The 14,382-nt window shown below is 41.8% G+C and overlaps 2 protein-coding genes and 1 non-coding gene across 12 annotated transcripts in view; 1 reads left to right on the top strand and 2 right to left on the bottom strand.

Annotated features, from left to right (window-relative positions):
• Positions 1-396: 396 nt before the first annotated feature.
• On the bottom strand, positions 397-7,970 carry RPL5 (ribosomal protein L5). The gene is made up of 8 exons (XM_048067090.2): positions 7,707-7,970; positions 6,841-6,910; positions 6,628-6,743; positions 5,090-5,224; positions 4,272-4,474; positions 3,094-3,271; positions 1,176-1,264; positions 397-560 (listed from the first exon to the last, which is right to left on the bottom strand). Exons 1-8 carry the CDS (start codon positions 7,707-7,709, stop codon positions 461-463), a joined length of 894 nt encoding a protein of 297 aa, XP_047923047.1. The 5' UTR covers positions 7,710-7,970; the 3' UTR covers positions 397-460.
• LOC125183169 (small nucleolar RNA SNORD21) lies at positions 3,448-3,542 on the bottom strand. The gene has a single exon (XR_007164619.1). It is a non-coding gene; the product is annotated as a small nucleolar RNA SNORD21 (small nucleolar RNA).
• Positions 7,971-8,663: 693 nt separating the features above from the next.
• EVI5 (ecotropic viral integration site 5) overlaps positions 8,664-14,382 on the top strand; it is a 77,115-nt gene continuing 71,396 nt past the window's right edge. For 3 of the 10 annotated variants that reach the window (XM_067001589.1, XM_048067058.2, XM_048067061.2), the window contains exon 1: positions 9,105-9,266. Coding sequence is in view for 1 of the 10 variants with exons in the window: in XM_067001591.1 (XP_066857692.1) it covers positions 8,769-8,819 (51 nt within the window). In the remaining 9 variants the exon portion in view is untranslated. Of the gene's footprint in view, positions 8,820-9,103; positions 9,267-9,600; positions 9,703-14,382 lie in introns of those variants that run through there. The other 7 variants (XM_048067060.2, XM_067001590.1, XM_048067057.2 and 4 more) reach the window with 4 other exon arrangements.

The following is a 14,382-nucleotide window of genomic DNA, read 5'->3' as shown; positions in this document are numbered from 1 at the left end:
CAGCTTCACTAAGTCACAGTAGGATATGTGTTGCCGTACATATTCCTGAAAGCTTAAGGCTACCTAAGATTTTTTTCTTAAGATACATACTGATCTCCCATAGCATTACATAATCTGAAAGAAAAGCTCTAAAGCAATAAAACTTTTTTTTTAAATAATTCAGTCTTTTCGAAGTTAGAACAAGTTCTTTTATGTAGTTTTTTTCTTATGAGTTAGATTAATTTTTAATCAATATTATTTTCCTTTGTTATGGGAATAATTCTAACGTGATAGCCTTGTCTTTCACACTTGTCTTTTCTGAAAGAGTTAATATAAAAATTCTTAAGGCTACACAATAGCTGAATTATAAACATATTCCAATCTTTATAAGATAATTAATAAGCCAGTCTTACACCGTTGCTTACTCAATAAATTTATTGCCACTTCTTCCAAAGCTTCATAGAAAATTGTGGAAGTTGTCTTAACTATCAGCTGCACGCTCCTGAGCCCTGAGGAAGCTAGCCTTCTTCTGAGCAACACGGTCTTTCTTCTGGGCAAGGGACATCTTGGAACTGTTCACTCTGCAAGATAAAGACAGGGTACGATATATCCAGAGCAGAAATAAGCAAAAGGGTGGTCAAGAAAACTGAAGCTGCAATTAAGAATTCTATGTTAGAATATATTGCCACTTCTGTAACATGTTCTGTTTCTTAAGATATCGTTGCAGCACCACCAAAAGTATGCTAACAGTAAATTAAACTGTGCTTAACCAAAAAGCACAGTTAAGCTCCTGTAAGGACTAGACAGTAAGAAAGTCACTGCAGTATCTGTGCCTTAGTTTTTCTCCCAAATTCCTGAAAAATCTGAATAGTTTAATACTAACAACTTAGTCAGCCTGCCCTCTCCTGAATAGAAGACGCCTTCCCTCTGAAAACACGAGGATGCTAAAATACACTTAAGGAATACCAGTTATTCAGGCCACAGCTATGGTCTACTGCTTGATTTTTATTTTTATTTTACAGCTAATGGCTCTTAAATTTTTTATTTTCTGTTGAAAATAACTCCTTAAGTTACATATAACTGGTTATATCTTAATCTGATCTAAAACACATGAGTTTTGACACAAGTGTCCTATAAATCACTATCTGTTCCAACCTAACTAAAGTCTCTTTAACAGAAGTCATGTTCATGTTTACCTCTTTTTCTTGACTTCTCTCTTGGGTTTCTTTTCATGGACTGGATTATCCCGTATAGCAGCATGGGCTTTTTTGTACATTTCTTCCATCTTGGGGGGGAAAGAAAAAGGTGTTACTATTTTAGGATCATATCAAGAAATAACATACCCTTCGCAGAGACGGCAGTAGAAAAAGGTTTCATCACAATACAGCTTACAAGTTTGTGTGGTTCCCTTGACAGTATTTTCTTCATGCAGATCACTGTTACAACATACTGGAATCCCTGCCCATTGCTACGCTGTGATTTTGATTTGAATATCCAAAATGGCAGCTTGGACACAAAACCAAGGAAGTATTTTTACCCCTATTTTACAGATAGTGAATCAAGGATGTAGATTAACTACGTAGTACTTACAAGTCTCATAACTACAGGCTAGCAGAGAAGTGCTATTTCCTCTGAAGGCTACTTCCTAGGAGCTAATTTCCCTGTATTTAAATTTAAAGGCAGTACAGAAAGTTACTCTACTTCCACCTAGAGTAAAATAATTCTCTGAATTATTTTAAATATTAAATATTATTTTAAATATTAAAAGTAAAATTAATTGCTCTGAAGACTTAGTGCTTACATTAAACCAAAATTACTTAAGTACTTTCATCAGATGCAGTCTTACCACTTCTCAGACCCTATTGTGGTACACATTACAAAGCTAATTAGTAAAAGAGAAGGGAAGAAGTTGTGAGACTTGTTAATCTGTAGCTGCTTTCACACAAGTCCCTGCATCATCCCTAAGAATGTTGTCATGTAGCAGCAACAAATACATTAGAAGAGGCTACGCCAAAGCAGTTATTTCTGAGAGCTCACATGGCATGAGAACATACAGAACTCTGGGTACCAGGTCGTTGTGCATAAGTTCTTATTCTTTAACATAGCAGGACAGGAGCATGGAAGCGAGCTGTTCAGTTACACAGATCAGAAGACCCTAGCCTCTCTGACCCAAAGACAACTAGGGCTCTATAAAGGCACTGATTTGCTGATGGTTAATTACAACTAGACCCCAGCTGTGAAAAGATTCTCTATATTAACATTGTTTAGTAATGTAAATACAGTTACATTTTTTTAAGTAAAGATTACATAGCAAAAAATTAGCAAATTGGTTAAGTTTGCAGAAAAAACAGAAGAACCTATAGTAATAAAGGTATAAAGAATTAAGTTAGCTTTTCATAGCCTAGAAAAGGGACATTAGAATGTTTGTTTCACTTGTCAAGAGTGCAACCAGAGGAAACCAAGATTATTACAGGCAGCAGACAAGCCATCTGAAAGACATTTAATAGTTGAAACAAGCAAAAGAAACACTGTGGTAATTCCACAAATCTTTGTGTTTTGTGCAATATATTCAGAAATGGAAAGTTGTACTGAAATAAGATATACAACACTCAGAATATACTTCATCAGATGCTAGCTTCTGCAACAGAACTAGCTTGGGCTTTTCTGAATTTGCCACAGGCCTACAGCTACCTATAGTCACACATCATAAAAAAAAGATGTGATATAGAGCACATCTTCAGTTACCCCAGCTGCAGAAATGACAGGCTGCAGTGCAGGATTAGGAATGACTGGGTAGCCAAGCATAGAAACTGGTGATTTAATTTCTGTATCTGGAAAAATGTATGTGGTCTATCTTAGGATGCAGTCCTATAAGCTTATATTTTCAAGCAGAATGCTAAGCTTCAAAGAATGAAAAATCACTTTCCTTTCAAAAGACCTACTATATACTACAGATACCTTAATAACGGGATTTTTTTTTTTACATGGAGAACACGTAACATAAACCACATTCCCATTTTACATTATCAAGCTTTTTTGCATTACTGAGAATGCCCTACACAAGACCTATCAGCATCTCTACTAATGTGCAAGAGCCAAAAAGACAGATCTTACCCCATCAGGTGTTACATTGTTCTTTATGTATTGGGAGAATTGCTTTTTGTAAGCATCTTCATCCTCCTCCATCAGGTAACGCATATAATCTGCAACATTTTGGCCCATGATATGCTTGCGGTGAACCTCTGCATTGAATTCTTTGCTTTCTGAGTCATAACCAGGGAAACGCTTGGTACTGTGAAAGAGCAGTTACATTCAGAGTAAGACATACTGCCAAATGCTCTGATTCAGAGGCAAGCTTCCACAAAGAAATAACTGTTGGATAAGATTCTGCTATAGATAACTGAGGGATGGGACCCTCTACTTAAAAATGGAAAGATAAAGAAAAAGAAGAAACAGAAGTTCATCTCAGCTGCCATCAGTCCCGTCTTGAAACAATGCAGTACATCATATACACACCATGGACCAATTACAGAGTGCTCAGTCACGGGGTATCATCATGTAGCAGCCAAGTTAGAAAAACTGAAGAATTAGTCAAGAATAACAGGACAGCATGAGAGGGAGTAGGAAAATGCACAACAGATTTCTGAATTGTTTTCCCCACTGCTGCTGTCAGAAGCAGTCAACTGTATTATTAGTGTTAAGTAATACTACCAAAAAAATCTTGATTTTGTCACTGGTAGCTTCTGACAGGAATTACCAAAACTTCAATGTGGAAATTTTAAGTGCAGGTGGACCACTCAGACCTACTACTGTCTTGACAACTGTGGGAAAAACCAATGGTTGTTTTGCATCTGGTATGATGTACCACTGCAAAATTAATACCTACATGCAATTTGCTTAAGACTTGAAAAAACAAACACTAAAGAATATTTATGGATGTGCATTCTGCATATATGGATGCACATATCATCCAGTACATATGGGTGTACTGGATGATTTCAAGTAAAAGCAAGAAGGTAGCTCTTTAGTTCCTAATTTATAGATTAATTTATATAATTTAATAGAATCTCTTGATAGTCACAAGATTCATGCAAGTTCTATCAGAATTGCACCAATAGATTAAAAAACAACCAACCAAATAAAAAAGCACTACCCCAGAACCTACACTAAAATAATAATTACCAGGTTATAACAAAACTATTTCAGCACAAAAATGACAGTATATTTAGACTGTCATACACAGAAATATCTCAGGTAATTCTAAAGGGATTTTTCCAGACAGACTAGATTACCTGTGAGGGATGGAGAGACCACCATCCACTGCACCCTTCAGAGCACCAAAAACTTTGTTTCCAGTAGTAGTTCTGGCAAGACCTGCATCAAGGTAGCATGTGAAAGCACCAGGCTTTCCATCCACACTTTCCACATTGTATTCATCACCAGTCACTTCAACTAGGCCTTCATAGATCTTATCAAGGCCAAATTTATTCAGAAGCTGTGGGAAGGGGAAAGAAAAAAATGAAAAAAGCACATCTGAAAGTCTGGCCATTTACTGACAAAATTAAGAATCACCATCAGTTTAAAACACAAATTTGTAGTAGAATCTCCATGCTTTCAACCAATTTATTTATCAAAATGATGTACTCCATACTAGTAACAAAGGTTATAAATAACCATCACGGTAAGCATGCCTGTTATATTTCAATTTCTTGTTCCAACTGGTATGCCAGGAAACTCGAAACTTATTCACATGCTCGTATGGAAAATGGATAAATGGGGCTTACACATGTCTGAACTCTTAAAGGTACATTTCTTACATTTTTATCCTGACTCCCTCCCTCCAACAAACTTAAGTGCTGAGACTTAAAAATTGGCTGCTGGGCTTGAAATTGGATGTTTTCATACTTCTCGCTGTGATTTGACAGTCACAAGAGGCCATCAAATCTATACGGTAAAGAGAAAGAGTTAGAATTTAGAGAAGCCCGCAGGATCTAGTATCTATACTAACTCACCACTTAAGAAAGTAGGCTTTCCCTAAGTAGGCTTTCCTTTTTGAAAGAAAACCAGAAAAACAGAACAGCTACTTCCAGACCATTTGTCAGATACTTACCCTGCGTGCCAAAAGCAGACCTGTGCAGTATGCTGCTGCATAATTAGTCAGGCCAACCTTCACACCGTATTTTGGCAGCTCATGGGCGTAAGCAGCACAGACAATCATGTCGCCTTCGATCCTAGCATAGGCAATCTGACAGCAAAAAAAATAAGTTAGTTTTCTCGTTGTAATGCTGGGTTTAATTTACTATTACTTTGACATCTACTTAAGCCAATAGGAATTCTGTAGAGAAACGTCCAGCAAACTGCCAACCAAGCTCACGAGCTTTTGCTTCATTTTTCTTTTCAAAAATTTCTTACAGCATAATTAAATCCTCTGTTACAGAAGCTAAGAATTCAAATCCATATTAGGGCAGAGAAAGTAGATGATGGCAACCACTTTCTTTCATTTCTTCACAGACATCAAGATGCCAGGAAACTGCCTACAAAAGCAACCTTTCAAATAATTATTACATACATAGATGGATTCTGTCCCACTTTCTGCAGGTAGCTCTCATATAACACAGCATGTAAATCACCTTAGAAAAATGCAAAAGCACTTAGAGTTTGCGAGGACAGTGTTACTTCATGGAGTGATTTTATTTATGGATCTGAGATCTTCACAATCTCAGGGGTCTCCTGTGAGACAGCAGTAATATCAGATTTGTTTCTACTGTTCCTTTCACGTATAGAACCTTCTCCCTTTGACTCCCATCTCCTCCACACCTAAAAGTTGCCCCCTCTTTCCAGATTTTCCACGTACTGGAAAGGCACTATCTGTCAGATGTGAGTGCCTGCCACCACCACTTCTTGTTTTGAATTTCAGAGATAAAGTAACCTCGCCAAGGTCATACAGTTTAGTCTGAACTGGTTAAAACTGGTACTCTTTACCATTCTCTAGAGCTAACTACTCAATGAGGAAACAACAAGCATTTCTAGCTTTTTTAAGCTTTACACATATTCATGATAGAACAGGCCTAAGTTTTTAGCTTCAAAATGTTCTGAAAATAAACCAAGAAAGTGAACTACAGCAATAAACTGCATTACACAACGCAAGACACAACTTAATAACCATGAAAAAGTGACTATTCTTATTTGTCAGTCTCCTTTAATCTTACAGGAAAACTCTTGTAAAGCTTATCTGCTTCCTCCGATCCACACTAACATCACAGTGAAGACCTCCTGGAAATGAGGTCACCTTTATAAATAAGGTAACAGTAAATGCAGGTTGACCCGTCCCACAGGCAGTTTTGTTGTCTCCAATCAAGCAAAAAAGCCTCTCTTTTCAAAGTACTAAGTTTTAAGCCAGTAGAAAAGATAGGGAAGTTTTCCCGTCCCTAACCTTGTTTTAGAACACTAGCAAAATTACTTTTGTGAATATGGATTGTTACCAAAATCGTGTCAACTTTAAAGACTGTTTTTCTCCCTGAAGCCAAGCAACAATATACAAACTGCTCAGGACAAAACCCAACAAACAGCTGCCTCAGCCATCCATCCCCCTTTCCATTTACTACATTTCAAGGTTGATAAGTAAGTGACAAGCACCACAAACCTTACCTGGCAAATGATGTCTCTGTTGGTAACACGCACAATCATCCTATATTTAGGGGTGTTGTACTTGTTTTTATCCTGAATTACCAAACGCTTACGAGCATAGTAATCAGTTTTTCCCTCTGAAAAACAGCAGTTATATGTGTGAGAATGTGTGTTAAGAAACAGCACTATTTGTCAATATCATTTAGTTAAGTGATACAGGGAAGTTAACTATACCTCTCCTTCTCCTGAATTTTACTTGGTATCTCTTGAAGTAGGCCTTATTCTTGACAACTTTCACAAACCCCTAGAATAAGAAATATAACTAGATGTTATTAACGTGTAACTATGTAAACCAAGGCCATTTAAAATGAATTAATTCTGCTATGAAAAAAACAGCGATCAATCTGTAATAAAGTAACAGGTCATCTTACAGCTAAGCTGAGAGTCATCTCAGAAAAAAAAAAACACGAAAAAACCACAAAAACCAAAAACACACACACAAAAAAAAAACAGAATTCACATCCTTCACAGCAACTTTTCTTCTCCTGAAACCACATGAAGTCAGGGGCAAACCAGACATTACAGTCGATAACTACACGTTTGTCTGCACAGACTGAAGCAGTAAGGTCACTCCCACTCAGCTTATTTTCCGGGAGAGCTCTCCAGCAGCAGCCCCTTCTCTAATCCTCAGCTACCGAACGACAGCAGCACAGACGAAAAGGGAAAAAAACACGAAAGGAAACCTAGCGGGGCGTCCGGCCGGGCGCTGCTCGGCACCTGCCAGGTTTCAGCGCGGAGACCCCGCAGCAGGGCCGGGGGCAGCCCCCCGAGCACCTCCGCTCTCCCCTCGGCCCGGGGGGCTCCGTCCCCGCCGCCGCCCCCCGCCCCCGCCCCCGCCCGGCGCCGGCCCCGCTCTCTCCCGCCGCCGTCCGCCGGAGGCCGGGCCGGGCCGAGCCGCTCCGGCAGCCATTGCCACGTTGGAGCCGGCGGCGGGCCGGGGCCCATCGGGCTCCATCCGGGCGGGCCGGGCGGCGCGGCGGGCAGCGAGCGGCGGGACCGAGTCCGCCCCGGCGCGCGGGTGCCGCAGGACCGGTACCGACCATCGTGCCAGGTACTGTCCGGTCTAGGCCTAGGCCGGGGCCCGCTCCGCACAACGCCTGCAGCCAGCAGCAGGGGGGAAAAGGCCGCGCCCACCGCGCAGCCGCAGCTCCACGGCGGCACGGCTCGGCTCGGCTCGGCCGCCCCCCGGCGGAGCGGAGGAGCCATCGCGTCGCGCCCCGCGGCCCGGCCTCTGGGTGAGTGGAAACCCGGAGCGGCGGCCGGGTAGTCCTTCGAAGCGATGGCTTCGTCCTTAAAAGCTGAAATGCGAGGGGGTGTCAGTGCCTTCTGCTTCCTTGGGGGAGTTCTCGCGGTTGGTTGAACAGTAAATACCTGAAGCCAACCCAGCCCCAATGGAATGCAATTCCTAAGCTGGAGCTGCTCGGAGCGATCGGTATCTGATTAAATAAATCGAGAGCACGGTGCAGCTGCTGCTGTGCGTGTACACGGGGACACACAGGTCGAGTGCTATCGCATCGCTTGGTGTTATTGGAGAGAAGCGCGCAAAGCCAGCACCTCTGTACCTGACACATTTGTCCACCTAGCCACTTTACAAATGATAAACCAAACCAGTAATTTTTATTCACAGAACAGTATTTTTAAAAGTCATGCATTTGCTATAAGTAACCACAGGAGAACGAAAGAAAAAAGAAATCTCCAGGGTCAGCCAAGCACCAGTGTGATTCCACACCACTAGCTTCAGAAGTTATCGAACTAAGCCTGGATTTTGAAAAGCTGAGGTTTCTACCTACTCTTCAGTTTTTACATAAAAGCAACCCTCGCTGAGCACAGCATCTTGTCTGCTCCCCACCACACAACCACCTGCCTGCTGATGAGGCTACCACTGGGCAATGGCTCCCCTGGATGCGGAAGGCCCGATGGTGACAGAAGGGCAGGCCTGGCCTGCTGGGTCCCGGTGGTGAACACGACCAGTGGAACTGAGCGCAGTCCCAACCAGCCCCTAACCCACACCTCCACCCTGCAGGCTGCCCCACACCTGGGCTCGTTACCCCGCCGAGCCGCTTACAAATTCAGGGCCAATTTCCCCCCACACCTCAGAAGCAATGTTTGCTGGAACGAGAGCTACTATCCACAGAGGCTCTGAATTCGTTGAGGTAAAAACTAAGGGTTTGGGTGTTATAGTGAAATATTTGTTATTGGTAATGTTTGTTATCAGAAAGGGAAGCATGTTTGTACGTTCTCTTTGCTTCCCCCTCCCAGTTCCAGGTGTGCGTACGCGGTGTTCCTCCAGACACCAGCCCAGGGGAGCAGGACTTCCCCCGGCCCTGTGGAGCCCAGATTCCGGGGGCCGGGCTGGCGGAGGCCGCTGCTGGGCCCGGCGGTGCGGGGCTGCCCCAAGCGGCGGCGGCTGCGCGCGGAGTGCGCCTGCGCCCTGCCGGCAGGGACGTGGCCTGGCTGCCGCCGCCGGCGGAGCGCGGAGAGCCGCCGGAGGCAGCAGGCGGCGGGCAGGGAGGCGGGCGGGGAGCGGGTCAGCGGAGGTTGTCGCCCCGCGCCGGGCCCACCGATGCCCGCACCTCCCCGCCGCGGGCAACGCTTCCAAGGTGAGGCGCGGCTGGGGCGGGCTGAGGGGCCGGGGGCGGTGCGCGGCGGGGCCCAGGCGGGGCGCGGCGGCTGGGCCGCAACGGCCGGGACCGGGGGGCTGCGGCGGGGCCGAGCCGAACCGAGCGGGCCGGGGCCGGGGGGCTCTCCTGAGGCGGTTGTGTGTATGTGTGTGAGGGGGCTGCGGGCGTGCGGAGCGTGGGGCGGCCCCGGGGGCGGCGGCAGGGGGCACCTCCTGCCTGCGGGGCGTGTTAACGGATTTGTTTTGCGGGAGAGGGGGGCTCTTATTATTATTCTTTTATTATTATTGTTATTGGGGTGCTGTTAAACCTGGAGCTTCTGGACATTTCATTTTTGAGATGCAATTTTCAACTGCTGCTTCGGAGGTCTCGCTAGCACCTCCTGCCGCATCTGCATAACCGAGATTATATAATAAGGGTAAGCAGTTGAGTGTTCCGGCCACTCACTGTTCGTGGCAGCTCTAATGCCCCGTGTTTTCATGCGGTTATGTCGGATTTCTGATGTTTTTTTGCCTTGCTGGCCAGAGAGCAATTGCATGCTAGCTTCATGTCTGCTGTAATGCTTTGAATTCCCAACCCCAACATGAGCCAGTATTAACACTGACTGTGTTAAAACAGTCTCAAATCATCTTGGCACAGTTTCTTTTCAAGATTATCTAGAAAAGATGTAGGATGGAGTCACGTCCATATGGAGAAGAACTGGCAATGTTCAGTTCTACTTTTCTACAAAAGTATTTGAGAAAATACTGAAAAGATGTCTTTTTCCCCCACAAAAAAACTTTTTTTCTTCCATGCACTTTATGTGGCTGAAAGAGAAGGTAACAGTATCTTGGTTTTTTTTTTTTTTGGTAGCTGTTTTGTATAAATATCTTATTACTTCTGTAACCTTCTAACCTGCAGTTTCTGCTTTGATTGTGGCTGTACAGCTCTACATTTACACAACTGTATATCGAGATCTAAGGCTGATTTTGAAATATTTAGATATAAATCCTCTTTCAAGTAAGGGTTGGGAGAGGAAATAAATGGTAGTGAAAGAGGGACATGATCAGGGGGAAAGCACAGGGTATTATGAGTCAGCATTGCCTGAATTTGATTAAACTCAGATGAAAACAGCTGTTGAGTGGGTCCCTGAAGGTCCACCCAGCCCAGTAGTGCCTCTGAGAGCAGCAGATGTTTGGAGAAAATGACTAAACATGGGAATCCTAATTCCTTCCTATTTCTCCTCCTAGCTTCCAGCATGCTGAAGTTTAGATACTTCCTGGGGTAGAGTTTAGTGACTTGGGTTTCATCGTGTTTTTCACTGCCCTCCATGCGTTTTTCTTCTGTACCTTTGTCTGATAGTTTTTGAACAAATAAGCAAGAGATAGCTGGAGAGTGGAAATGTTCGTGGAAAGGAATAGATGGGAGAAAAGCCTTTCAAAGTTGACAGGAGGAGTGGGGGAAAGTGATATGCCTAAACAGTTGCTGTCAGTTTGGTCTCTGGGTAAGACTGATAATAAATGGAGGAGTATTTAAAAAAAAAAGTCCTTTGTCAGTGAATTTTGAAAAACAGTTTTTACCTTGCTAATTCAAGGTTCCATTACAACAGTGTAAAAGAATAAAAGCCATCTTGGGCTATGCTTAGATAGTACTAAATGTTTAAATTCTCTTGCTCCTTCTGATATATTAACTTGTAACAAGGTTTTTTTAATGCTTAAGGAAGAGTCCCAGTAGAATTTAATATTTTAGTTACCATTTTGTCAAAGGCATAGTTAAAAAGAAAAACCCTTTCAGCTGATAGTCTGGGAAGATGAACAATAAAGAAAATCCTGACTGAATGTTCTTTTCTCGATCAACTCCTGCTTGCCTTCATTATACACTCTGAATTCTTTTTTTTCCACGATATGACTACATTTTTTTTTAATATCTATAAAAGCAAATAGTAAATATTATAGTTGCTTAGAACTTTGAGTTGTTAGATGTGTTCTCTGAAGTTCTTGACTGTCACCTCAGTGTGTAGATGGCATGCTGAATTAAAACCCCGTGTCTTATCTACTGGTAAAAAAACAGTATCATCTGTTGGTACATTTTTGATTAATTTAAATGGGGAATGCAGTCATGCTTTCATTATAGTCTTGTCTGCTTAACTGTCTACAGTTCAAGTGCATCCTTCTGCAGCAAGTGGTGATTGGAATAAAAGGGGGCTGGGGATTGGGCAGGAGGCTGGGTAGTAACGTAGGTGGACTTGCCTTGCTTTGCTCAGTTCACATTCAGTCATGATGTTTTCGTTGAATGCACGTGTGCACTTTAGCAAAAACTACGTGCTGGCAAGAGGCTTTAGTGAATCCTAGCTTGTCCTTGATTACTGCTAATTTGTTTAACTTCCTGTGAACTCTGGTAACTATCCAGTTAGCCTTGAAGTGGTGTTTTGGGGAGGGCCTAGGCAATGTCTGGTCTGCTATAGGATTCATGTAATGAAGAATGTGATCTCCTTTTGGTCACACTGACCGGGATTGTATGGTGGTCATTGTGTTATTTCAGGCTTTATTAATGGTCAACTTTGGTGATTTTCTGTAAAAGTAATCCTTCTGAGACCTGGTGAGGCAGTTCCAGTGTAGTTGGGGTTAAAGTACAGTGCTAGGGTTGGGCTTTGTTCTGGACTAAAAATAAGGTGGTGTCCGTGAATGACTGTGGGCATCTAATCTTTCTGTGTTGGTTCCCAACTTGGGAAACAGCCAAAAGGCACTACCACAAATCTTTATTTTTTTTGTATGAACAAATTTTACTTGTCTCCCTAATATAATGTTAAATACCTGCTTGACAGCATCGTAACATGTTCTTGATCAATTGTTTTAAACATTGAAAGTGTAATTATTGTGGTGATACAGAACTCCAGTTCACCAGTATCTTATAGTGCATTAACTCTGTTTTCTTTATTTGGTTTCTTCAGACTGGCAGATGGGCCCAGTCTTGTAATAGTGAGTTGCTATTGTCAGAACTTGACAGTGCACTTGTAACTAAGAGGATGTTATGAGAAGAGCTTACTGTTATTTTTATTAGAGTAAAACTATTGAATGTCATTTAAAATGGATGTAAAAAAAATAATAGCTAGCCAAAAACCGTTCTGGATGTGTATTTTCCATATCACTACATAGGGTGATACTGTATAGGAGAACTTAACTTTAAATCTTTTTCACAGATTCTTGATGCATACGTAGTTTGAATGGCAGACTGCTTTCAGACATGGGGAAAAAAAGTTCCAACTTAAATGTTCTTTGAAACAGCAGAGCTAAAAACAACATTCATTAAGTAAAGTTATTTTTGTTGGATTTTGTTTTGCCTTGGAATGCTGGGACTTCGTGGATTTGGCTGAAGCTTTAGTGTTTCCCAGACATGTGGAAAAAGAATTGTGATTGATATTTCTAAAGACAAAATGAGGATGCAAGTTAAAGTTCCATAAGACACTTACAGACCATGATATAGACTTGGGAGTTTTATTCCTTTTTTTTTTTTTGGACAGATCTTTACAAAAGAAGTGAATAGGCATTTATTTCTAAACAAAAGCATAAGACTCAGTGGTTAAACAATCAAAATAACTTTTCATTTGGCTATGAGTAACGTAATTTCTCTGAAGAGCAGGCTTCTTTTTCTCTAATCACTAACTGGAGGAAAAACTTTCATTTAAGTGGCGTGTTCAGAAAAAACTGCAGGAGCACTGCTACAGACTTTGGTGGCATGGAGGAAGACACTCTACAACAATAAAAGGCTGCTTGCTTTGAGTTATACTGTAAATGCTTGTGAAGACAAGTCATGGATATCCGAAGCAAATCGGTGGGCAAAGTTAAATACTACAGCAAGGCTATGGATGCTGGCATGGATCATGTTACTAGAAACAGGGTACTGATGTATGTCCTTCTATTCAGATCTGCTGGGCTTACTGTGGATAGCTTAGACAACTTCCTGAAACTGGAAGTTACTAAATTGGTTGTGCTTTTCACTTCTAAAAGTTTTACATTTTCTTATACTCTGTCAGCAGCAGCAAGCTGTGATGAACTTGTAGCTTGCAAGTAAGGGTGGTTACTGGTCAGTCACTTTGGAACTGATTTACATGTTTGAATGTGAGTGTAACTGATAGGAAGTTGATTAATTTTACTTGATTAATTAAAGGAAAGAAGAGAAGTATCCTGAGGGGAGGGTCTTGCCAGTCTTTGTCATCTAACTTGTTTTAAATTCTAGTAAGTAAGTAATAAAATTGTAAACTTTACCATGTTCTGTAAGGCCATGCCTGTGTTCTCCATCACCTCACTTCATGCAGCCCTTGGGAAAGGGGACTGTGCACAGCCATGTAAAAGGGAGATAAGCATTTCAGTTCTAGCTTGTGGATTGTGATGTATGTCACAATTAAATAAGGAAAACTAAACCTAGAAAACAGGCTGCCAGTATATAGAAATAAATGTTGTATAGAATGGTGTATTTTTTATCTTGTCCAATATTTGATCCTTTTAACTTACCAATTTAACTCCTTGTAAATCTTGTATACTTTAAAAGTAACATCAAAAGCATTGGTCTTCATTGTGGCTCAGTGACTATTTTAAAAAGTAACTTAGTTGTTTCTGACTTATGAAATATGGATCTAAGGCTTTTATTAAATTTAAGTGCACTGATGTACTTTTGTTTATTTTCACCCTAATGTAGTTTAGCTGCTAGTACTGGCACTGCTCCAGGAGAAAGTTGGCTGAAAGCAACATTAAAGGAACTAGATATTAAGGGATGAGTAGGAAAGTAAAATCTGTAGAAAGGAGCTTTCAGGATGAAGCATGTCTGTCCTTCAGGCTATGCTATTTTTTTGAAACGTGTTGATACTTGAACTCCAGTGAAATGGCTGACTTGCATTTTATTGAAAAACATTTCAAAGTCTTCCAATCTAGTTCATGAACAAACTGAATTTGCAGTTCTTGATTTCAGCCGACTGATCTATGACTCTTCCTGTTTTGTTAGCCAATGGGACAGTCCTTTGAGGATAAGCATGTAGCTTGGCACTCAGAAGCACAAAGATGTTTTCCAAACTGAGGTCTAAGACAACAAAGAAACAAAGGAAATTCCTTCAAGTTCCCCATAA

The sequence above is a fragment of the Anser cygnoides genome, chromosome 8 (assembly GCF_040182565.1).
Source record: "Anser cygnoides isolate HZ-2024a breed goose chromosome 8, Taihu_goose_T2T_genome, whole genome shotgun sequence".
NCBI lineage: Eukaryota > Metazoa > Chordata > Aves > Anseriformes > Anatidae > Anser > Anser cygnoides.
This window is presented reverse-complemented; position numbering and strand designations above follow the sequence as displayed.

Coding starts and splice junctions, on each gene's coding strand:
- RPL5 (XM_048067090.2), bottom strand. Junction 5,225..6,627: donor ACAGAGACATCATTTGCCAG/GTAAGGTTTGTG, acceptor TTTTGCTGTCAG/ATTGCCTATGCTAGGATCGA. Junction 3,272..4,271: donor GGTCTCTCCATCCCTCACAG/GTAATCTAGTCT, acceptor GCTCTTTCACAG/TACCAAGCGTTTCCCTGGTT.